At 40.4% G+C, this 24,830-nt stretch overlaps 1 protein-coding gene across 5 annotated transcripts; it reads left to right on the top strand.

The window, feature by feature from the left end:
• On the top strand, nt 1,048-23,996 carry ARG1 (arginase 1). Of its 5 annotated transcripts, none has more exons than XM_021082747.1 (9): nt 1,048-1,098; nt 9,854-9,998; nt 14,019-14,091; nt 17,783-17,957; nt 19,915-20,074; nt 21,759-21,853; nt 22,202-22,306; nt 22,525-22,661; nt 22,878-23,996. In XM_021082747.1, exons 2-9 carry the CDS (start codon nt 9,942-9,944, stop codon nt 23,042-23,044), a joined length of 969 nt encoding a protein of 322 aa, XP_020938406.1. In that variant the 5' UTR covers nt 1,048-1,098; nt 9,854-9,941; the 3' UTR covers nt 23,045-23,996. The 5 variants fall into 5 exon arrangements, with proteins under 5 accessions (XP_020938406.1, XP_005659247.1, XP_020938398.1 ...); XM_005659190.2 differs by having other exon boundaries at nt 9,796-9,998; XM_021082739.1 differs by having other exon boundaries at nt 9,793-9,998.

Genomic DNA, 24,830 nt, shown 5'->3' with positions numbered 1-24,830 from the left:
GCAAAGGAGAAAAGGCCACAATTGAAACATGAAAATTCTGAAGAGAAAAATCTCATTGGTAAAGGCAAATATACAGTAAAGTTAGTACATCAGCCATGTATAAAACTAGTAGGAAAGTTAAAAGATAAAAGCAATAAAATTCACCTACATTTACTATAAGTAGTTAAGCTAAGGGAGACCCAAAACCAAAATGTAAAACATGTTGCAAACTTAGTGGGAGAAGAAGTAAAAATGCAGGGTTGTTAAAATGTGTTTGAACTTAAAAGATAAGTATATATATATATATATAGAGAGAGAGAGAGAGAGAGCAATCGAGCAAGAGAGAGACAGCTGTGTACTAAATGTAGTCGATAACTATGTAGTATGGTGACATATTGTAACTAGACTTACCATGGTGATCATTTTAAAATATACATAAACACCAAATCACTATTTCATGTGATAGTAACTAACATTGTGTCGTAGGTCAATTATACTTCAAGAACAAATAAACTCATAGAAAAAGAGATCGGATTTGTGGTTACCAGGGGTGGGGAAGGTGGGGGAAGGGGGAATTAGATGAAGGCAGTCGCAAGGTACAAACTTCCAGTTATAAGATAAATAAGTACTTCATGTTAAATATAATGAACCCTGCTGTATATTATCTTTGAAAATTGTTAAGAGAGTAGATCTTCGGAGTTTTTGTTGTTCTCTTTCTTTAATTCGTATCTGTGTGAGATGAAGGATGTACACTAAATTACTCTGATCATCATTTCATGATATTTGCAAGTCAAATCGTTGTGCTGTACACCTTAACCACATATAGTGCTGTATGTCAATTAGATCTCAATCAAACTAGAAAAAAACAATAGCAGACTGGGACCAACTAGCTCAGAAGCTTGCCAGCCCCAAATTCAAATGTTAACGCATCTAGTTGTCTTAAGCATAGCCCAAATAAGCAGACTTTTAGCCATTTAGAGTTGCCTGCCTGTACCCAACATCTGCTAGTCATAGATAAGATAAACCCTGCAGTCATATAAGTGCCAAGCTGCTGCCACCCTTGGAAGCTTTCTGACCCGAGACATCCTGCTAGACTGCTGAGCAACATGACATAAACCTGTAAGTCCCTTCTTTTCCGGGAACTTCCTCGCCCTTCTCTCTTTCTGGATGTCCCTCCTCCCCCAAACAGTCTTTGGATTGTCTGGTTCTGTGAGGGACTATTTTCATGTGGATGGATGGTTATAGGAATAGGTGTGTATGTGTGTGTATATTTCCCAGCTTTATCTGCTGAAAGACCACAGAGGAAATGAATTCCCAGGACCAATGGGCACTCCTAGAACCCAGATCTTGGTTTCCATATACCACCCTCAGATAAAAGGAACTGGGTCTCCTTGGACCAAAGGCTGGGCCCAGAGCTGTCACTGGCAAAGCATAAGATGAGCTTGGAATCTATTGCGATGCCAGCAAGTAAGGAAGTGCTCAACGGGGGGGGAGGAGGGGGGTTGTCATCAAACCGAGATGCAGAAGTCACCTTGAAACTTTGGACAAATCTAGAGTAATCTGAGAACAAAATAATAAATGATAATAGCATAGGTCAGAAAGCTAAAAAATGCTATAGACTAAGTGGCTAAAACAACAAAAATTTCTTACAGTTCTAAAGTTTAAGATCAAGGTGCCAATAAGTAGTTTCTTTCCTGTGGTTTTTAGGCACCCACAATCTCTATGTGCTCACACGACTGCTTATTTTTGTGCCCCTGGAGAGAGGGAGCAAGATTTTGGTGTGCTTTCTTATAATGGCAATAATCCCATTATGAGGGCCCTATCCTCATGACCTCATCTAACCATAATTTCCTCCCAAAGACTCCTATTTTCAAGTATCATTGCATTGGTGAGGGGTTCAACATATCAGTTGGGGCTGGGGGATGCAAACATTTGCAACAGATAATAATGGATCACAACCTTAGAGTAGAATGAGAATCCATGAGTACATGGCGATGTAAATAATTGAATAAAAAAATAAATGGAGAGGAAATAAAAAAATTTTCCTTAGAGTAGAATTCCAACTAATGTAAAAAATAGAGGAAATAAATGATCACAATTTAGCAAATATCAGGTCAAGAATCATCAATGAGGGCATTCCATTTATGGCTTAGTGGTTAACGAATCCGAGAACCTGAGTAGGATTCATGAGGATGCGGGTTTGATGCCTGGCCTCACTCAGTGAGTTAAGGATCCAGTGTTGCGGTGAGCTATGGTGTAGATCGTAGACTTGACTGGGATCCTGTGTTGCTGTAGCTGTGGTGTAGGCCAGTGGCTATAGCTCTGAATCAACCGCTAACCTGGGAACTTTCATATGCCATGGGTTTGGCCCTAAAAAAGAAAAAAAAAAAAACAAAAAACAGTCATCAATGAATGCTAAACTTTGTGTTTTGAAGTATGATGAGAAATAGGATAATTATGTAAACTTGATTAACCCCACAAGCTATTTATGAATTACAAACAAAAAAAAATAGTAACTTTACAGTGGAGAAAGCTGGCAAATCCTACTTTGACAAAGTGTTCGAAGTTAACCTCAACAAGGAGTTCCTCTTGTGGCTCACTGGTAACAAACCTGACTAGTATCCATGAGGATGTGGGTTCAATCCTGGCCTCACTCAGTGGGTTAAGGATCCAGCGTTGTCGTGAGCTGTGGTGTTGGTTGCAGATGCGTCTTGGATCTTGCGTTGCTGTGGCTGTGGTGTAGGCTGGCAGCTGTAGCTTCGATTTGATCTCCAGCCTGGGAACTTCCATATGCTGCACATGTGGCCCTAAAAAGCAAAAAACAAACAAACAAACAAAAAGTTAACCTCAACAGTAATGGGACGAATAAACATTACTCACTTTTCTAATGTGGTACACTGAGAGTATGCAATAAGAATATTTTCGTGGTATTCTTGCAAAAATGTGAAACGAATTTAATCAGAGACTGAAGTCTGAAGTTGGTGAAACACAAAGAAAAACTGAGGAAATTGATTATAAAAGACTAAGCGATCAGGTCAAGTTCATGCCATCTGTGATCCTGGGTATATCCTGAGTGAAGGGTTGTGTCTATTACACCTTTGATTCCACAAAACAAAGGAGCAGAGAAGCAAGTACTAGATAAACTAGTTTTTAGAAATACTTACTGTACTTAGTAATACTTAAGGATTGATTACTCACCACAGAATCTAGGTGGGTAGGGTCCTCTGCCTGCATCAGCCTCCCTCTCTTTAACAGAACTATGTGTTTTGAACAACCCATAGAGAAGGTGGGGTGCTTATACATGTCAGAGGAGCTCTGTCCTTCACCAGAGAATTTCTAGCACGGAGGCTGAAAAAACTGAGTGGTTGCCTTGAGCGTGCTAGACTCTGCCAAAGAAGGATGTTTCATAATCTCAGAGGTAATTCTGACTCATTCGTTCTTGACTCTAGAGAGCCAGAGAGCTCCCCCTTCTTGCTGAGCTGTCCTCAGTACACAATTTCAGAGTGTCTACCCAAAGAGTGGGTATCTTGTTGACATCCCTTTGGGAAAATGTCATTGGAAGATCATAAATTAAACTTCCTACTGTATTTTTGCCATAGCACTCACAAAAATTCACCTGTAAGCTTTCAGTTTCCAAGAAGAGTAATCTAGATTATTGAGACCAACTCCATTGATGAAAATAACTAAAACTAATGGCACAACTCACTTAAAAGCAGTGATAACCTAACATGATAGTAAAGAATGGTGAGGTTAAAATTAAGAATAAAGCAGTTCCCATTGTGGCTCAGTGGGTTAAGAACCCAACTAGTACCCATGAGGATGTGGGTTCTATCCCTAGCCTCACGCGATGTGTTAAGGATCCGGTGTTGCCACAAGCTGTGGATCTGGCATTGCTGTGGCTGTGGTGTAGGCCAGCAGCTGCAGCTCTGATTTGACCCCTAGCCTGGAAACTTCCATATGCTGCACCTGTGGCCCTAAAAAGAAAATAAATAAATAATAAAATTAAATTAAAAAGGAAAATAGGAGTCTTGAGGAGTAAGCTAGAACAGAAGCTGCTTTTGCTCTGGGGCATTTGAAAACAACTAGATAAAAATCCACATTCCTCCAGAAATGCTTCATTGGAAATTAGATAAGTTAGTCTCCAGAGCATGAGCTATTTTTTTTTTTAATCCTGCCATCTCTTAAATTAACCCCCCCGCCCCAATTCCTTTAAGACTTATAAGAGGGGAGTTCCCGTCGTGGCACAGTGGTTAACGAATCCGACTAGGAACCATGAGGTTGCGGGTTCGGTCCCTGCCCTTGCTCAATGGGTTAACGATCCAGCGTTGCCGTGAGCTGTGGTGTAGGTTGCAGATGCGGCTCGGATCCCGCGTTGCTGTGGCTCTGGCGTAGGCCGGTGGCTAGAGCTCCGATTCAACCCCTAGCCTGGGAACCTCCATATGCTGCGGGAGCGGCCCAAGAAATAGCAACAACAACAACAACAACAAAAAGACAAAAAAGACAAAAAAAAAAAAAAAAAAAAAAGACTTATAAGAAATCCAGGGCCAATATCCAGGGCCAATTAACATACGAACACACTAAAACTCCTCAGCAAAAAATAAAATTTAGCTTTTCATTTCAGTTTAATTTTCCAAAGAAGTTAGACTTTGAGGGTACCCATCGTTTAGTGGAACAAATCAAAAGAAAGAAAGCGCTGAAACATAAGACATAATGATTTGATTCTCCTGGTCTGGGTAGAGACTATGATGAACTTTCAATTTTTTCAGAGTATAGGGTTTACTAGTCATCAGGTTTCATTTCTGAAAGCTTCTCAAAATCCCTTTAATCTTTTAAAAGCTAAAACTTAACTGTCTCATTTATGAAAAGGAAGGGGTCTTGCAGATGAAGAGAAGCAGCATCCGATCGTGGGCAAGCATTAGCAGGGTCCAAGAAATGCAGACCCCATTCTCAGCTCTAGGCTCAGTGTTGTGAGTGGAACAAACGGCTCTACCTCAAGAGCACAGTTATTTCATATGCTTGTCACCCTACATTCTGAGCCGCATTTACCTTGGCGTAATCTAAGTCCCAGTACTAGGCAAACACAGTAGTTTTCTGGCTCCAATCTTTGCCCGCCAGTGCAGGACGGTAAGTGTCCATACTATTTTTAGGGTACTTTGAAATGACCCATACGCACTCATGAACCTAGTGATTTTGTTTCCTGAGATTCATACCTTCATTCCTTCTCTCCTAGATTCTATCTGGGAGTCTGTAGCTGCAGCCACCAAAATAAAACTTAAATATCTTCCCCAAGTTGGCTGCGGTTCAAGGTCCCCCTGGGAACTGAGTGATTGCTCTGGAGACTCCGGGACCCCAAAGTGGGTTGCCCTGAGCTCCTGTGCTCATAGAGTCATCAGTGACATTGCTCTTCCACACGTTGTTTCCTATAGCCTGCACACTCTCAGGAGTGCTGCCTCAAGTTGGGCTGGGTTATGGGAGAACCGCAAAGGAAGAGGAGGAAGTTACACAACACACAGCCATGAAGCAACGTAAGCCAGACACTCAAAAGGAACCTTCTCCCTTGGCCGCCCACTGTGCCTAGACATCTCGTGTGCCTCAGAGGGTTAGAAGTTCCTTCCTAGAGACATGACTAGGTAATGTAGCAGGGATCATCAGTTTGAATATTTCTATAAACTCAGTGTTTCAGGAGCAAGCCCAAGCTTCCTCTATTGGGTTTAAAGAGTTTGAGCAATGTGCCAGACAAAATGTTCCCTGAAATCACTCCATGAGTGATTTAGTCCTTTGGATTTTGTGCACCTTCTAGTTCTCTATAAAAGTGTTAAGAATCTTGGCCTACATCAGAAGAGAGTCTTGTTTGTTAGTTGGCTGCTGAAAAAAGAATGCATAAATGGGCCACAGTTTGAAGGCTTAGAAAAAGAAAGGGGTAGATAGTAAGCACTAGATTTTTGTTTCTTTCTTTCATCATATTTATTCACTCTTTTATTTTTGAAAAAATATTAATAGAGGACTTGTAGGGTTTGCACTATGTTTCCCAAAGATACGGTGAAGTCTCCTTATCTCCAGTCCCTCAGAATATGGCCATATTTGGAGATAGGTTCATTGCCTATATGTAAAATTGAGGTCATACTGCAGTAGGGTAGGACTAATCTAATATAACCCGTGCCCTTGTAAGAACATGACCTTGTGAAAACACAGAGACATAGGGAGAATACCGTATGACGATGGAGGATTAGAGGGCTGCATCTACAAGTGAAGGGAGCCAAAGATCACCAGAAAACTGCCAGAAACTAGGAAGAGCAAGGAAGCATTCTCCTATTGGTTTCAAAAGAGCATGTCTCTGCCACATTTTGATTTCAGACTGCTAGCCTCCTGAATTATCAGGTAATATATTTCTGCTGTTTTAAGGCATCCGGCTTGTGGTATTTCTGTTTTGGTATCTCTAGGAAACTAATACAAAAGCCTATATGCCAATCTCATTCTACTGGCTTTGGATCAAAGTCAAATAAAATGTGATTCCATCTTCAGAGAAATGCTAGAGAGAGAGGAGATAATGGTTAGGAGATATGTTATATTAAAAGAAGGGCTTTAAAAACCCTATATATATGTGTGTGTGTGTGTGTATTTATTTATATATACTCTTAAGATAAATGAAAAGATAGAGTTGGAAAAAAATGGAGCTCAGATAAGATGATGTAGGTAAGATGCTTTCTGTCTTCTTTTAGAAGTTCTGAGATGACAGCTTTGGAGCCTGATAAGAAGGTTTATGCTTACAACAAAAAAGAAGCAGTGATCACTAGAAGTCAGCATGGATTTCCCAAGAACAGGGTGTGTCAGGGCCAACTCATCTCATTTGCCAAGAAAGTCAGACTGGTGGATGACAAACTATAGCAAGAATTTATTGGCACATCTGGTAGTTTCCTTATGACATCCTATGGACAAGACGGAGTAGTGGAGTTGGGAATTGGGAGAACAGCTGTAGCTACAGATTGATGATTAATTAATGGACCTATGGCAGTCTGGGCTGAGGTTTCCAGTGGAATGCCAAGGAGCTCTTACATAGGTGCTGCCCTGTTCATCAAAGTCAAGCATTACCATACTTGACTTTGATGGGCCAGAAACTCCAGCTCCGCCTGCATGCGTGCACTTTGCTTGAATGGAAACATGCGCTTAAGGAGGGCATAGGGAAAGCTAGAAGGTGTTTTGAAGGGAATGGCCAAGTTGATGACCTGAAAGAGAGTAGCAATCATCTACTATAAAACACTAGTGAAGTATCTGAGGATATTCTAGCTAAACAGAGGACCCAAGAAAGAGAAGAAGCCAAGGGATAGTGTGTTTTACCTGGACTGAAGCATTATGATCCTTGGGTCAAATAACAGGAAGATAATCTCAGTTTACTATAGGAGGAACTTTCAGATGTTAGAGGGAAAAATAATATACCCACGATCAAATTTGAAAGGCCACAAATCTCTATGGACTAACATAAATTTAGTAAAAATTCTAGCAGGATTTTTTTTTAAGGAAGTGACTATTTGAATACATAGAAGAATAGAGGCCCATAAATAGCTAAATTAGTTTTGAAAAAGAAATGCAAAAACATTACTCTTGACCAAAGAATCATAAGATATGCCATAAAGCCATGATGATAAAACAGTGTGGATGTGGTACACCATAGGTGAATAAGCCAGTGGATCATAAGAAAGGGTCTAGTGGCAAGCCCATGTGTTGAGGGGAACTTGGTGTATGAGGGAAATCCACCAAATCCATGAGGCAAAATGGATACTTGTCGCAATGGATGTTGTTGAGAAAACTGATGGACTCTACAGGGGAAAATATAGTTGGAAAATGTACACATTATGCAAAAAATGGGTGTAGACTGGTTAAAGAAAGAAATGTGAAAGATGAACTGTGAGTTCCCATTGTGGTACAGTGGAAATGAACCCAACTAGTATCCATGAGGACATGGGTTCGATCCTTGGCCTCGCTCAGTGGGTTAAGATCTGGTGTGCCATGACTTATTGCCTAGACTGGCAGCTGTAGCTCTGATTTGACCCCTAGCCTGGGAACTTCCATATGCTCTGTGTGCAGCTCTAAAAAGCAAAACAAAAACCAAAAAAAGACAAGCTTTAAAGCAAATAGAAGAACTATAGAAACATATATTTTGATTTTGGAGTCGAATGGACCTGAACAAAACTCCCAAAGCACAGAGCATAAGGAAAAATTATTAAATTGTCTATTGCAAAATGAAAATTTTTGAGTGATCACAAAGTTTTCAGATTACTGACAGATGTGGAAAAGTTATTTGTGATGTGAAACCATAAGAGATTAATACTTAGCTATACAAAATATCACAAGTAAATAACTAGGATATACAACAAATCTGCAAGTAAAAAATAGAAAGTCCGTGGAAAATGGTCCTATTAAAAAGGGACATTATGGATTCCCATTGTGGCTCAGGGGTAACGAACCCAACTAGTATCAATGAGGATGCAGGTTCAATCCCTGGCCTCCCTCAGTGGGTTAAGGATCCAGCCTTGCCATGAGCTGTGGTGTAGGTCGCAGACGAAGCTTGGATCCCACGTTGCTGTGGCTATGGTGTAAGGGGTGTTGTTCAACCCCTAGCCTGGGAACCTCCGCATGCCACAGGTGTGACCCTAAAAAGACAAAAACAAAACAAAACAAAACAAAAAAGACCTTATGAGACCTTGGTTTTCTCATTTACACATTCAGTAAATATTTATTGCGTGCCTATCACATATCAGCACTGTCCTAGGCACTGGGGTTGTAGCAGACAACTCTCTGCCCTTGTGAAAGAGTCCACAATGTTCTGTCCTACTAATAGGAAAAAAAGAGATTCATTTCTACAAACAAATTTTCCTTTTACATTACTATCATATTTTTTTAAGGTTCAAAGATTTTTTGGGGTGTGTTTCCTCTAAATCCACATTTGCACTAAACAATTTCCCATGGGCATGCTAGTCTGAGAGGCTACCACTTCATCTGTGTTTAGACTGTAAAGCCCAGTGGTTAGGGGATCCAAATGCCTACAACTGAATCATAGCTTTTCTTCTACGTGACATTTGGCAACGTCTCTCACTCCGCTTTGGTTTTTTAATCAGTAAAATACTGCTAATAATGAAACTGGTCATTAAATTCCTCTAAGGATTAAATGAGATAATATGAAACAGAACAGCACTTGGCACACGATTAAAAACTCAGATTTGGCTGTTTTTATATCTATATTTAATTGTGATACTCTGAGTCCCGAAAGTGCTGTTTTCCTGCGCACCAAATTCCAAAATTAGGGTGGTAACACCTCTGGATTATTAATCAGGCAATTAATTTTACCTTTAAGTAATCATCAGAAAAGGGAGTCATACGCCTTCCCTGAGACTGTACCCTGGTGCTGTATGAGGTGTGTCTTGTGGATTAACCATTAATCCCAGTGTGAAAAGTAAATTCAGAGTTGTGGGGCTAGAAGAGGGCTGAGAGACCATCTCACCAGTCCCAGCCCTTTGGACACAGGAGGAGGCAAAGCCCTGGGGGAGGCAAGTGCTGTGCCCTGAGTTTGCACAGCTAGAACCACGGCATTGCTTCTGTGGTTATGATGAAGTGATTATGATTAGAAAAGATGATTGGGACTAGGAAGTCAAGGTGGTGATGCAGAAAGATTGATGTCACCAGCCAGCTTTGTCAGATGGGTGTGAGCTGGCCACATGGATGATCTCACTTAACGAGGAACTCAGACTCAGAGTCGGACTCATGGTCATTCCAGGTATGAACTTGCTGGGCTTCCACCTGACTGTGTCTTCCGTTCAGTAGGTGGAGCCACTCTTCCTCATTAGAATAAAGTCAACAGATTGAACTCAATTATAAATAGGAAAAAAAATGTGCCCTTGGCCACTGAGTGTTGCTGAGAGGGAAGACTGGCTGGAGGACTCTGGTGTAGCGGTGAGAAATATTGGAGCATGAGTTTCAAGTCACAATCCATCGGGATCATCGGAGCTCCTTTCTCCAAGGGTCAGGTGAGTAAAAAGCTTGGCTTTGAGAAGCCAGAATTTCTTAGAAAATTTAGACTTTCAAAATGAGTAAGGAGTTAATGTCTGGTTAGTTAGGTTCTCTGATGCAACTCTGGCCCGAAATATATAGTTTCAAGTTCTCTTACCATTCTGTGTCATTGTAGAATTATGGTCACAAACCCACTTATTCTTGTGGCTCCTGACCTCAGCAACAGCCAATTTTATTTAAATCCACTGAATTTTTCCTTGTATTTTTAAAGAGAAATGTTTTTATTTGAATGGAAAGGGGCTGTTTCTGCATTGTAGCTCTTCATTTAGATTTCCATGCTCTCCTTGCTTCTGAGGTTCCCATGTATAAGCAGGAGAAAGAATTTGAAGAATACACATTTGTTTATTTATGTAATGATCACCTAAAAAATTTCAGAGATGGGTGGCTTCAGACTTTTAAAAATGTGAAAAACCTAAATATTACTGCTTTCCCAACTTCATGAGTGGCTTATTTTTTCTTGTCTTTAATGAGTCTATAAAAGCGTTAATTTATGGTCTAGGTAGAGTCCTTTGTATACCTCTCTTGGAGGGAGGAAAAAAGAACACAGTAAAAGGAAATTTGGCCGCATCAAAAGGACTAATGGATTTCTGAAACTCCCAGGTTCCAGAACATGCCAGCAGCACTTAAATAGACAGTCTTTTTCTTCTGCCCAGGCACACTCATTCTGATAAATCCAATGAGATTGTAGACACCTTGCAAGAATCTGTGCTAAAAGGGAGGGTGGGGGTTGCCAGAGAACAAAAACAAAAGCAAACAAGATAAAGTGTGAATTGAATTTTTGTTGTGGTTGTGGTTGTTTTAAATGTTTCTTGGTTTCTCAGAACTTTCTCGTTGCCCATCTGGGCAACTTTTTTGCTTCTCTTAGTTTTGAACTCTTGCTTTGCATCTGGATTTTTTACAGGTCGGAGGTTAGAGACACAAACTGCATTTGGACTGTCAGTTAATACTGCTTCGCTCCCCCCTTTGAAATCTGTCAAAGCTATCTCCCAGAACTTGGGGACATTTTGCTGACGCAGAAGTGTTTCTTTTAATGCTGGGGTTAATTGCAAAATCCACAATGTGCTCCTCTATTCTTGGGACAGGTTTTGACAAAAGATAGCACTGAAATAACTAAAGGAAGGAAGAAAGGGAGAGAGGGAGGAAGGAAAGGGACTGAACATGACTTTATCCAAACATGAGGTCCCTAGACCTCAGCAGAAGGTCTTATGCTAATAACAGCCCCTCTGTGGGATACTATGTTGAAATAGAGCCTGATGCATTTGCTGTTCTCCGTAATTCTCCCCTTCCCCCGGCCTCCTCTAGCTCTTCTTTATTAAAACCTGGCCCCAGGAGAATGAGGCTTATCGTCTCATGATAGTAAGGACAAAGAGAGAGAGATTTGTCTACACTAAGCCATAGCCTAGAGGGGGAACAAATGACCAACCATACGTGTCCGTCCCACCAAAAGGAGGCAAAAATTTGATAAACAGGTAAAGGAAGAAGATTAGAGGTCAGATGACGAGAAGGTTGAGCCCGAGAAAGAATTCCATCTCCTGCCTCATTCTCTTGCAAGGCAGTGGTGGGGGGAGGAGGTGATGTGAAAAAATGAGGTAGGTGTTATGTTTGTTTTACTGTTAACTAAGGCTCCGAGAGGTTTGGTCATCTGCTCAAGGTCACACAGTGTTGACTATGTAATTCCAGACAGCGCTGCTGGATACCAAAGCCTCTGCTCTGACATTGGTGCCTCTTTAGTGCTACAGCAGATCTCAGAGTGGTGGTCAGTTAGGGATGGGAGTCCTGCTTCAAAGTCAGCTGAGGTGACAAACCAATCTTTGTTGAGAAGCCATTTGAATCAGACAAAACAAACAACAGCAACAACAAAATCATAGAAAGTGTCACTCTGGGAAATTGAACAACTGTGTTATTGTAAATATACAGCCACCCTCCATATCTGTGCGTTCCACATTCACGAGTTCAGAAGCCACCAAAACGGAGTGCTGACTTTACAAGTCATTTTATGTAAGGGGCTTCAGCATCTGCCAGCGAGGGCAGGTGGCAGAGGAGGTATGTTGTCTAGGAACTAATCCTCTACAGATACTGAGGGATGACTTTAGTATCAACTAGGGGGTGTATAAAATCTGTTATTTTTTTCTAAATAATTCTTAAAGTTCAGAATTTTTTTTCAATTTATTGAAATGCAGTTGGTTTACAATGTTGTATTAGTTTCAGGTATACAGCAAAATGATTATCTTACATATATGTGAATGTATGCATATATGTGTGTGTATGGTTTTTTAGATTATTTTCCATTATGTTCTACATTTAGAATGGATAAGCAATGAGGGAACTATATCCAGTCTCTTGGGATAGACCATGATGGAAGATGATGCAAGAAAGGGAATGTATATATATGTATGACTGGGTCACTTTGCCATACAACAGAAATTGGCACAACATTCTAAATCAACTATACTTTAATTTAAAAAGAAAGAGATTGTGTAGTTAATAAGTCAGCTGTAAAGAAGGAGAAATAGTATCTGCTTGATGAAGAGGTGAGGAGTGGAGGGAAAGAGTAAAATGTGCCCGGCTGAGTGGCTGGGGTCCCTTTGCCACCAGGGACAGAAAATTGACAGGGAGGCTTTGCCCAGCAGCCAGGGCAAGTCATCTGATAATTTGAGTTGGGAGAAAATACCGGCTTAGTTTGGTGATGCAGCGCAATCCTGGGGATAGACACACCTGTTTTTGGCACATCTTCCCACCTGACAACACACAATCACTTTCCGTATTGAAAAGTCTTGCTGGAAATTAGAATCAGAGAGATGCAGAAGAAAACTACTTCTTTAGATGGCTCATCTGCCAGGAGGATGGAGACGATTTACTCTAAGGAAGAAGTCTGTTAGCTTCCCTGGCATAAAAACAACAGGGGTAGGAGTTCCCGTGGCGGCTCAGTGGTAATGAACCCAGCTAGCATCCATGAGGACTCAGGTTCAATTTTTGGGCTCGTTCAGTGGGTTAAGGATCCACATTGCCATGAGATGTGGTATAGGTCACAGATGCAGCTCAGATCTGGTGTTGCTGTGGCTGTGGTACAAGCCGGCGGCTACAGCTCTGATGCAACCCCTGGCCTGGGAACTTCCATATGCAGCAGGTACAGCCCTAAAAAGACAAAAACAAAATAAAAAACAGCAAAGGTAGAACTGTGCCAAATGTGCTTAAAACAGGTCACAACCTGAAATACTGGGTTGGTCTTTGGTTTTAGCACCCAGGTGATAATTCTCCCTGCTGCCTGCTTTCTCCACAAGAACCCTACCTTACTACGTAAGGACCAGCACGTAGGTCTCCTTCATGCCATGCTCCTTCTTACCCTTATGCTTTTACTCAAGTTGTTCTTCCTGTTTCCAAAATTTCTCCATCACCCTATTTTCCTGAACAGCTACTCATGTTGCAGGACTCAGCAGAAATGACATCCACTCTGTGTAGCCTTCCCTGACTCACTCTGCCCACATCCTGTGTTTATAGTTATGACATCTTGTGTCTGCATTGAAGCAATTGGGATTAAATATCCAAATTTCCTTTCAGCTTGTGAGTTATTCAAAGACAACACCGTCTCCTTTTAATCCTTGTCGCTCCGTCTGTCAGTGTGCTTTTATACAAAATACATGTTCACTGGGTGGCTGACATGGTGTGATGGGAAAGGACATATAAGTTTTGAAATCCAAAGGACTTGGGTGTGAATTAAGGCTCTGCCACTTGTTAACTGTGTGTCTGTAGGAAATTTATATAGCTTTTCTGATTCAAGATCCTCATATTCCACAGACATAGGAATAATTCAGCCTACCTTGCTGTGATGATTAAATGAGATAGCATAAATTCCTGACTCTCTAGGTCCTCAAAAAATGATAGTTATTTTTCAACTGATTAAAGAAATGTGTTCCCATTGTGGGCATCTTATGGTCATAATAATAGTGTCTGAATTACCCTATTTTTCAATTGTTCAGCCACGAGGAGGGGTGGAAGAAGGCCCTACAGCATTGAGAAAGGCTGGTCTGCTTGAGAAACTTAAAGAACAAGGTAATTTTAAAAAATGAACTTTTATTGAAATACAGCTGATGTACAATATTATACGTTACAGGTGTACCATATAGTGATTCACAATTTTTAAAGGCTATACTCCATTTATAGTTATTATAAAATGTTGGCTATGTTCCCTGTGTTGTACAACAGTTCCTTGTAGCTTAATTAATTAATTAATTAATTAATTTTTTTTGTCTTTTAAGGGCCACACCCACAGCATATGGAGGTTCCCAGGCTAGGGGTCTAATTACAGCTGTTGCCACTGGCCTATGCCAGAGCCACAGAAGTGCCAGATCTGAGCTATGTCTGCGACCTACACCACAGTTCATGGCACCCCACTGAGCAAGGCCAGGGATCGAACCTGAAAACCTCATGGTTCCTGGTCGGATTCTTTTCCACTGCACCATGATGGGAACTCCCTTGTGGCTTATTTTACACCTAATAGTTTGTGCCTCCTAATGCCCTCCCCTCCCCACCCCCCCGCACTGGTAACCACTTGTTTGAACAAGGTAATTTTTTTTTTTTTCTTTTCAGGACCTTACCTACAGCATATGGAAGTTCCCAGGCTAGGGGTCAAATCATAACTGCAACTGCCATCCTGCACCACAGCCACAGTGATGTAGGATCCTAAACTTGTCCGCAACCTACACCACAGCTCACAGTGACGCTGGATCCTTAACCCACTGAGCAAGGCCAGGGATTGAACCCATCTCCTCATGGATACCAGTCAGTTTCGTTACCCCTGAGCCACAGTGGGAATCCCCTGAACAAGGTAATTAAGTTGAGAGATGATCAGCCTGATCTCCTTCCCGTTCTGAAGAAAAGAGCAGATTTCTGCTAAAAGAAGGTGTGTCTAGAGTGATATTTATACCACAGAACTGCAGAAGGCTATAACCTTTAAAGTACATCCTATTAAAAAAAAAAAAGCAGTGGAGATCCCGTCGTGGTGCAGTGGTTAACGAATCCGACTAGGAACCATGGGGTTGCGGGTTTGGCCGCTGCCCTTGCTCAGTGGGTTGAGGATCCAGTGTTGCCGTGAGCTGTGGTGTAGGTTGCAGACAAGGTTAGGATCCTACATTGCTGTGGCTCTGGTGTGGGCCCGCCGCTACAGCTCCGATTCGACCCCTAGCCTGGGAATCTCCATGTGCCACGAGAGCGGCCCTAGAAAAGGCAAAAAAACAAAAACAAAATGAACAAACTAAAAGCAGCAACAGGGAGAATGCTCAGTAAATACTGTTGGATGAATACCCCCACTTAGATATTCTGTCTTTACAGCAAGACTATTGTATATGAGAATCTGTGTGTACAAAAACTAGTTGTGGGGGTGGGTGGGTGGTAGAGGAGTCAGGGGATTGAAAATGAAAAGCTAGGGGCAGCAGAAAGTACACTACTAGCAAGAGGACCCTTATTTGTAAAAGGAAATAAAATAAAACACTAATATAATGATAATAATATCTAGTGTTTGCTTAGTGTGTATACGTGTATGTGTACACACACACATATATATACATGAGCATGCAAATAAAAAATGATGTAGTTTTAAAAGTATGGGCTAAGTAAACTTCATCTTTTTATATAAAACCCTGATAAAGTGTTGGTGAGGATACGGAGCAACTGGAACCCTCATGTATTTCTGGTGGGAATGTGTAATGATACAGCCACTTTGGAAAACAGTTTGTAGGTTTCTTAAATAAATATATGTTTACCTTTTAACCCAGCAAATCTCCTTGATATTTACCCCAGAGAAGTGAAAACATATACTACAAATACCTCTCCTTGAATATTTGTAGCAGAATTATTTATAGAAGCCAAGAAATGGAAGCAACGAAATGCCCATCAACCAATGTGGTACATCCCTTACTGGGGGCTGGTACTCACCACTAAAAAGGAACAGACAATGGACACCAGGCAAGAATGTGGATGACTCTCAAAGATATCACACTGAGAGAAAGCGGCCAAACACAGCAGAGGCCAAAGACAAACTATGACTAATATTCTAGCAAAGACAAAAACATAGCAAGAGAAAGCAGATCTGCAGTTGCCTGGGAATGGGGACTGGGGTTGACTCTAAAGAGACACGAGTGGATTTTTGAGGGGTAATGAAAATGTTCTAAATCTTGATTATTGGTGGTGGTTGTAGGACTGTGGATGTTTCTAAGTCTGATTCACACTTAAAATGAGTGAATTTTACTGAATAATCATTATATCTCATAAAGCTAAAAAAAAAAAAAAAAAAGACTCCAAGAGAGAGCATAAGGCTTAGGTAAATGGACTAGACTAATCTTCCAGCTAACAAGCATAATTTGGTCATATTTTTATCAGGTTGAATCTCTTGAAGTTGTTACTGAACTATGGATACACACAGACATGTGATAAACTCAATGTACAATGACTAGTTGATGCAGAGCATGGTATTGATCCCATAACAGTTTTCCATGAAGCTCTGTACCTTGAAGGCTAAGCAGGACCATTTAGGAAGTGTACCCGGGTCCTTAGAAACTTCGGGTTACTTGCACTTTCTCCTTATTAAAAAAAGCTTGGGGGTTCCCGTCATGGCTCAGTGGTTAACGAACCCAACTAGGATCCATGAGGAGGCGGATTTGATCCCTGGCCTCTCTCAGTGGGTTAAGGATTCGGTGTTGCCGTGAGCTGTGCTGTAGGTCACAGACATGGCTCGGATCCAGCGTTGCTGTGGCTGTGGTGTAGGCCAGCGGCTACAGCTCTGATTCTACCCCTAGCCTGGGAACTTCTATACACCATGAATGCAGCCCTAAAAATAAAAAAATTTTAAAAAAGCATAGTAATAGAGCCTTTATTTCTTGACCTCATGGAAGTATTAGCTCATTGCTAAGCATGTGTTTTTTATTAAAAAATTACCTTATTATAGTTGATTTGCCATGTTGTGTTAATTTCTGCTATACAACCAAATGATCCAGTTTATATATATATGTGTGTGTGTGTATACATATATATATATATATATATATATATATACACACACATTCTTTTTCATATTCTTTTCCATTATTGTTGCCACAGGATTTTGAATATTATTCCCTGCGCTATACAGTAGGACCTTGTCTATCCATTCTCTGTATAATAGGTTGCATCTGCTAATTCCAAACTCCCAATTCATTCCTCCCCACCTCACCTCCAATATATTTTTATTTAATTCAGACAATACCCCTGTGAGGCAGATACAATGGACAGAGCAAGGAGCTGAGCTCCTTCAGGTGGTGACAGATTGGATTGAAACTAAGGACTGTTAATATAGTGTAAGAAAATTTAGAAAATATTGGTGTATTTTCTTCTGGGCATTCATATATATGTATTTTTTTCTTTTTAAATGATTTCTTTATCATATATACAAGACATGCTTATTTTAGACAAGTAGACAGCACATAAACAGATCAAGTGTAATGCCACCCATTACACTTTCATGTCTAGCCAAACTGGCTCAATTCTAGAAGTATGTACAGAGAAGCCAGTATACAGCAGGCACCAGTGTGCAGCAAAGGTGGCTGGTGAAGTCAGGCAACAGTGGTCGTGGCTTTGCCCTTGATGAGCTTTCATAGCCATTCCAGACATTTTGCGTGTATGTGTACCAATTTACCTCTTCAGTAAGATTGGAATCATTCTGTTTTATAATGTTTACTTCATAACCTGAAACTTATAATTTTCATTACAGAGTGTGATGTGAAAGATTACGGGGACCTGTGCTTTGCTGATGTCCCTAATGACACTCCCTTTCAAATAGTGAAGAATCCAAGGTCTGTGGGAAAAGCAAATCAACAGCTGGCTGATGTGGTGGCAGAAATCAAGAAGAACGGAAGGACCAGCCTTGTACTGGGCGGAGACCACAGGTCTCATTTAATGATTATCTCTGTGGGAGTCTGGCACAAATACCGTAAAGGAAGTATAACCAAAACCAAGAGAAGAGCGAAAATAAGGGAGAGCACTGATCCATATTTTATACCAAATTTTCTGCACTTTTTCTAATTTTACTGGTTATTGCTTTGTTTGGAAACATAGATTTAGGTTCTATTTGAAGTCTGGCATTATCTTTTTCTACCTCAGCAGAAAATACATGGGCTTATATTTCTAAGTAGATGAGCACTGAGGAAATTTATCATCAGCGTATTGTATTTGATTACTGATAACAGAAACAACGGATTTAGCTCAACAATTAAAACATGTGTTTCCCATTATTAAAGTCATAACTATAAAAATTTGAGGGATTCCCACTGTGGTACAGTGGGTTAAGAGTCTGACTGCAGCAGCTCCGCTTGCTGTGGAGGTGCGGGTTTGATCCCCAGATCTGCCATTATCGCAGCCGTGACTCAGATTCAGCCCCTGGCTGGGGGAACTTCCATATGCCATGGGTGTGGGCATAAAATAAAAAAAACTTTTTTTGGAAATACACACACATATATAACAGAAAAAAAAAACCCCCCAAAAAAAACACTGGCCATTGTTCTCTAACAACAATTTCCACTGGAATTTTGAAAATCCGGCCCATTTCCTTCCTGTCATGAGTTTTTCCTTTGACATGATTTTGTTTAACAATTGTGTATGTTACCTTGTTTTGTTAATCTATACTACACATTTGTTAATCTATACACACACACACACATATATATGGGTAATTTTTTTTACTGTTATTTGATTTTTCATCAGAGTATTATATCACCTATCCATATTGTCAGATATTCAGGTTATTTTCAGATTTGCACCATTAAAAATAATGTGGCAAAGATAATCTTTGCACACAAGCCTTTCCATGTTTACTCTCAAGGTCTCAGGATATGGTATCCGAAGAAGTGTAATTAGATCAAAAAGTACAAACATTAGAATGGCTCTTTTCTTCTCTAAAGCCAAAGTGTTACCAGGGCTTCTGAGACAAAACTGCCATTGGGAGCTCACTTTCTTTTGTAAGTAGAAAATTTGAAAGTGGAAATTTGTTAAGTGTGGCCAAAGGAAAAGAAATCTGAAGGGAAAGACAAACATCAAGCTGAATCATCAATAACTGAGCATTAGGAAACCACTGCTTTCACTTTGAGAATCTCAAAGTTAAAGGTTCTCCGGATGATCCCTGAGCATTTGCAAGTGGGAGAAGGCAAACATTGTATGGCTAATCCTGATCTCTTAGCTTTTGCGTAGATATTACTTAGCTTTTCCATTCCGGCAAGTTTTCCAAAGTTTGGAGCGTTTGAGATAAACTTTGAGAGTTCTGGAACTGGCAGAGTGGGTCTTTCAATATGCAGGAGGAGAGTAGAAAGTTTCAGCAGAGGCTTTGAACATTGAATAGAGTGAGTGAGCTCCAGGATATGCCGGGACTTTTGAGTGATGGGCTCCTATGGTAAAATCATTGTATTTTCAGAAAAATGGAAGGCTTCCATCATAATTCACTTGGGAGAATTTAGTGTTTGCCAAGAGAGATGAGAGTACAGAAAAAGAGCCTGATTTAACCCTGAGAATTGAGGAGTGTCTTATGTTAAAATGAGTTGTTGTGTGGCTAGTGTCTTTACATACATAGAATTTTTAGTTAAACTATAATTTGCAACTTTATTAGCAGGTGATTTTGAAAAAAAATACAAATTTTTAGCATGCCATTGAAGTGATATATATAACATGTTAGTAAATATTAAGTGTAAGCTATACTTTCTCTACTGTTACAATTATTTAACTGGCATCTCCAGCTTCAAATCTCTCGGAAATACTAGCCATTTAAAGGAAAATCAGGCAAGGATATTGTACTAATGATATGATGTATGTCGTGATATTGCAAACCTAATGTTCACACAAACTTCTTCTCTAAAGTATGGCGATTGGCAGCATCTCTGGCCATGCCAGGGTCCACCCAGATCTCTGTGTCATTTGGGTGGATGCTCACACCGACATCAACACTCCACTGACAACCACGACCGGGAACTTACATGGACAGCCTGTGTCTTTTCTCCTGAAGGAACTAAAGGAAAAGGTAAACAGAGGATTGTGCTCAGTTATAAAAGAATGATCATTAGCACACATTCAAGAGGTGGAAGGTAAATAGGAATCCTTTTGCCATCTTATTCTTGATTAACTTCTCAAGCTGGCAGCTGGTAAGCCATGGGCAGGGGGATGGATAAAAGTGGTGAGGTGCTCTTACTTGATAGTTTGCAAACTGACGTCATGTGTATCTTTCCTTTTGGTTCCTAAACTATCCTTTCTCCCCCTTCTTTAGAGGGCTGCACCTGCAGCATATGGAAGTTCCCAGGCTAGAAGTCGAATCGAAGCTGCAGTTGCCAGCCTACACCACAGCCTATGCAGCAGCTCACAGCAACGCCGGATCCTTTAACCCACTGAGTGAGGCCAGGGATCGAACCCTCATCCTCATGGATACCACTGAGCCATAGCTGGAACTCCAGGGAGTAATCCTTTATAAGCAAGTTAGCAGGGGTTCAGAGGTTAACAGACATGCTGAAGGTGTAGCAAGGCAAGGACCAGAACTGGTCTCCTTGGGCCTCTTCTTTTTACTACCTGTCCCACCACCTCTCCTTCTAAGTATCCCCTCCACTCATAGGCTTTTTCAAAAATGGAGTTTTTAAATGTGGATTATTATGGTTTGTTACATAACATCTTTACTATGAGAAGCACATATCTAAATCACAAGTGGAAGAACAACCTCCTTGCTCCCAGGAAACTTCTTTTCTAAAAGATGTAAGATGAAATTCCAGAATAAGGGTTAACATTGTGGTTCATAATTTGCATTGGTATCATAGCAATTGTTATTTTTATTGATACAACCATAGTAAATTGGCCTCTGTGCTGATACTTGGGGATCCAAACTCTTTACATGAAATGTCAGAGGCCACATTTCCTGAAAGGCTGACCAAAGGGATGGGCTTCTGCACTCGCAAAATGTGTAGCTAGCACATGGGATCAGCCAAGCTCGGCTCCAGAACATTTGAAGATAAGGTCAAACCAAAGATTAAAAATTTCCCTCAGCCGGAGTTCCCGTCGTGGCGCAGTGGTTAACGAATCCGACTAGGAACCATGAGGTTGTGGGTTCGGTCCCTGCCCTTGCTCAGTGGGTTAACGATCTGGTGTTGCCGTGAGCTGTGGTGTAGGTTGCAGACGTGGCTCAGGTCCCGAGTTGCTGTGGCCCTGGCTAGGCTGGTAGCTACAGCTTTGATTCGACCCCTAGCCTGGGAAACTCCATTTGCCACCAGAGCGGCCCAAGAAATAGCAAAAAGACAAAAAAAAAAAAAAAAAAAAAAAATTCCCCTCAGCCATGCTAAGTCATCCTCTGGCTGTAGTTTTTATTGAGAAAGAGGAGAAAAGGAGGAGGCTATGAAAGTAGTGGGAGCACAGATTTCCTGATGGGAGAGTTCTGGGAAAGCAGGGCCCAGTGGAAATGGGATGCAGGGCAGGTAAAAGCTGACAAATGAATGATCCAGGTCAGGTCTGGGCCACACAGCGAGGCTGGGTTAGGCCAGAGCAATCAAGGGTAACACAGAGGTTAAGAAAACATTCCCTTCTTAATTTTGTATTCTATTTTAAGGATTTCCTTGCAATTTATATTCTAAATTAACATACATGCAATCTAACAGTGTCCTTAACTTTCAATATAAGATTTGCTCAAGAGAAGCTTGTATAACCAAATGGAACCATTGCAATTTCAGATTCCCGAGGTCCCAGGACTTTCCTGGGTGACTCCCTGCCTATCTGCCAAAGATATTGTGTATATTGGCCTGAGAGACGTGGACCCTGCAGAACAGTAAGTGTATTCCTTGATGAGATTTACCTTCCAGGTTATCCTTTTTTTTTGCTAGATGTGCTGGTCAAACCAATGAGAAAAGATTACTTTCAGCACCAAGTCTATAAATCTATACCTACATATGTATTTATACACACACACACACACACATGTACATACATATATAGGTATATATTCCAGTGATTTTTACCTTACTTGTTATTAACAGTATATTGAAATACATAGTTCACAGAACTTAAATCTTTTTTGTATCTTACCACATTGACCTTTCCTTCAAAAGGAAACAAGAGGGTATAGAGCCAACCTCCTTATACATTGTAGATCATCTTAATATCTCCTCTTTCATAGCTATATTTTGAAAACTCTGGGCATTAAATACTTTTCAATGATTGAAGTGGATAAGCTGGGAATTGGCAAGGTGATGGAAGAAGCATTCAGCTATCTACTAGGAAGGTATGATGCTTTGTGTGTCTGTGTCTGTGTAACATAAACATTATTAAAGGGACTTGCTACTGATACCAGTCAATGTAAGTTATTAACAAAGCCTATAAGTACAATCATGGAACTTCATTGGGTTGTTGACTTTTTATAAAGCAAAGTAAGAACTGTGTTTTTCTACTAAATATTAAACCACTAACTTTAAACTGAATTCCTTTCCCACCTCTTAAAAGAAAGAAAAGGCCAATTCATTTGAGCTTTGATGTGGATGGACTGGATCCATTTTTCACACCGGCCACTGGCACACCAGTCCATGGAGGTCTGTCTTATAGAGAAGGTATCTACATCACGGAAGAAATTTACAAAACAGGTAGGTAAAAATCTGAGTGAATAAGAAGTGTACACCTGGCCAATAATATAGTGATACCTCCCTGATCGGAAAATCAAGCCCCAACCGACACCATGTGATATCACCGTGGTGTAATGACTGTTTGTTACCGCCTCTTTGCATTCCTGGAAAATATGCCAAGTCTGTCTGTACTAAAAATGTCAACGATTTAATGACATTATTTCCATTTTGTTGTAGGGCTACTGTCAGGATTAGATATCATGGAAGTGAATCCATCTCTGGGGAAGACACCAGAAGAAGTAACTCGGACGGTGAACACGGCAGTAGCACTGGTCTTGGCTTGTTTTGGAGTTGCTCGGGAGGGTAACCATAAGCCTATTGATTACCTGAAACCACCTAAGTAAATGGAAACATTACATGAAAATCTCACAGCTGATGACATAATTAGCAAATCTAACAGTTTAGTTAAACTTACAGTTATCTTCCCGATTGGACTTTCAGAAAAATGTTTTGCCCTGGTAAATATGAGTACCATTAGTATAAACTGTATCAATTCCCTCTTGGTGTGAAAATCAAGATATGGAACTGCTAGCTTTTGTGAAATTAAAAAACTTATTATTCCCAATTTGGCAAAGGACTTATCTTTAGAAAGAAATATGCATTAATTCCAAAGAAAAAATTGGTAGCATTAAATATAAACATACACCTCCATCAGCCCCCACACATAGAGTGGGACTCTTGATATCAGGAGATAAAGCTACCCAACCTGGAAAGGACCATAGTTCCACATTCTTCAAAGATGTAATCTCTAGAGACCTCTTTTTTTCTTTATCCCAAGATTCTGTTGTCCCTACAAAGGTTTCTAAACACATGCAAAATACACACACACACATTCTGCTTAAGACTACTATAAATATTTAAAAAGCTGCAGTGAAATCATTATCTCCCAAACACTGTAAGAATTTGTGAAGCTACTTAAACTCTTTGGCTCTGGTTCCTTCACCTGTAACATGGGTAATCACGACACTTGGGCCATCTACAAGCTCATTAATGTTAGATGAGTTTGACTTTTTCTAAACTTCAAACATGATATTGGTTGATATTTTAGGCATGGCTTCTATTCAGATAGCCTTTCGGGAAATAGAGGAAAGACATCAAACTACTTTGTTTCCAAGATATGCTAATTTAGACAGGGATTTGACCTAAAATTATCTGTGGCTTCCAAGTGCCCCCTTTCATTCTTTGCAATGACAGTGTATCTCAATGGTTGAATTCCTAAACATCCTAAAAACTCATCTTGGCTCTGTTATATAGTGAAGAAAATAGACAAATGAGAATAAACTATAATCAAAACAAGGCAAGCAAATTCTTTTCCTTTCCTCCAACTTATATAGAACTCAAAGTGGACTCCATAATGAAGCAGGTTCCATGGAAGAATTTTTTATTGTTATTCTTGTTCTAACAGCTTTATATGTTAAAGAGACTCTACCATCGGATTTTTTTTTTTTTTGCCTGCAACTCATAGTTGACACTATGACTTTGTACTGAAGGATTTTTAGATAAAAGCAATTATGAAGGACCTAACTCTACAGTACATTGTCCAATACAGTAGTCACAGGTGGTTAAACTAATTAAAGTTTAGGAAATAAGAAATTCAGTTCCACATTTCAAATGCTCAACAGGCACATGTAGGTACAAACTACTACCGTGGACATCACATAGACTGTTTCCACCACTGCAGAAAGTCCTAGTGAACAGAGCCACTCTAAAGTTACCAGTTCTCAGAGTTCCCATTGCGGTAGACTTGAAACAATCTGACTAGTATCCATGAGGACACGGGTTCAATCCCTGGCCTTGCTCAGTGGATCAGTGATCCAATGTTGCTGTGAGCTATGGTGTAGGTTGCAGATGTGGATAAGATCCCACATTGCTGTGGCTGTGGTGTAGGCCAGCAGCTGTAGCTCCAACTCAACACTGAGCCTAGGAACTTACATATGCCGTGGGTAAGGTCCATAAAAGCAGAAAAAAAAAAATTATTTTCAAAAATAAGAAATTTAGATCCAACAACATATGAAAAAGATCATACACTACAACCAAGTGGGATCCATCCCAGGTTCATAAGGATGGTTCAACATATGCAAATCAATCAACGTCATATACCATATTAACAAAAGTCAAAACCATATGATC

This window comes from Sus scrofa, chromosome 1 (genome assembly GCF_000003025.6).
Source record: "Sus scrofa isolate TJ Tabasco breed Duroc chromosome 1, Sscrofa11.1, whole genome shotgun sequence".
In the NCBI taxonomy this organism is placed as follows: domain Eukaryota; kingdom Metazoa; phylum Chordata; class Mammalia; order Artiodactyla; family Suidae; genus Sus; species Sus scrofa.
Note: the sequence above shows the minus strand (reverse complement) of the source record. Positions and strands in the feature narration are given on the sequence as shown.

What these genes read in the sequence shown, in the direction of transcription:
- ARG1 (XM_021082747.1), top strand. Translation starts at nt 9,942, where the DNA reads ATGAGTTTCAAGTCACAATCCATCGGGATCATCGGAGCTCCTTTCTCC. An exon ending in GTACTGGGCGGAGACCACAG is followed by an intron (nt 17,958 to 19,914) that starts GTCTCATTTAAT and finishes TCTTCTCTAAAG; the next exon opens with TATGGCGATTGGCAGCATCT. An exon ending in GACGTGGACCCTGCAGAACA is followed by an intron (nt 21,854 to 22,201) that starts GTAAGTGTATTC and finishes CCTCTTTCATAG; the next exon opens with CTATATTTTGAAAACTCTGG.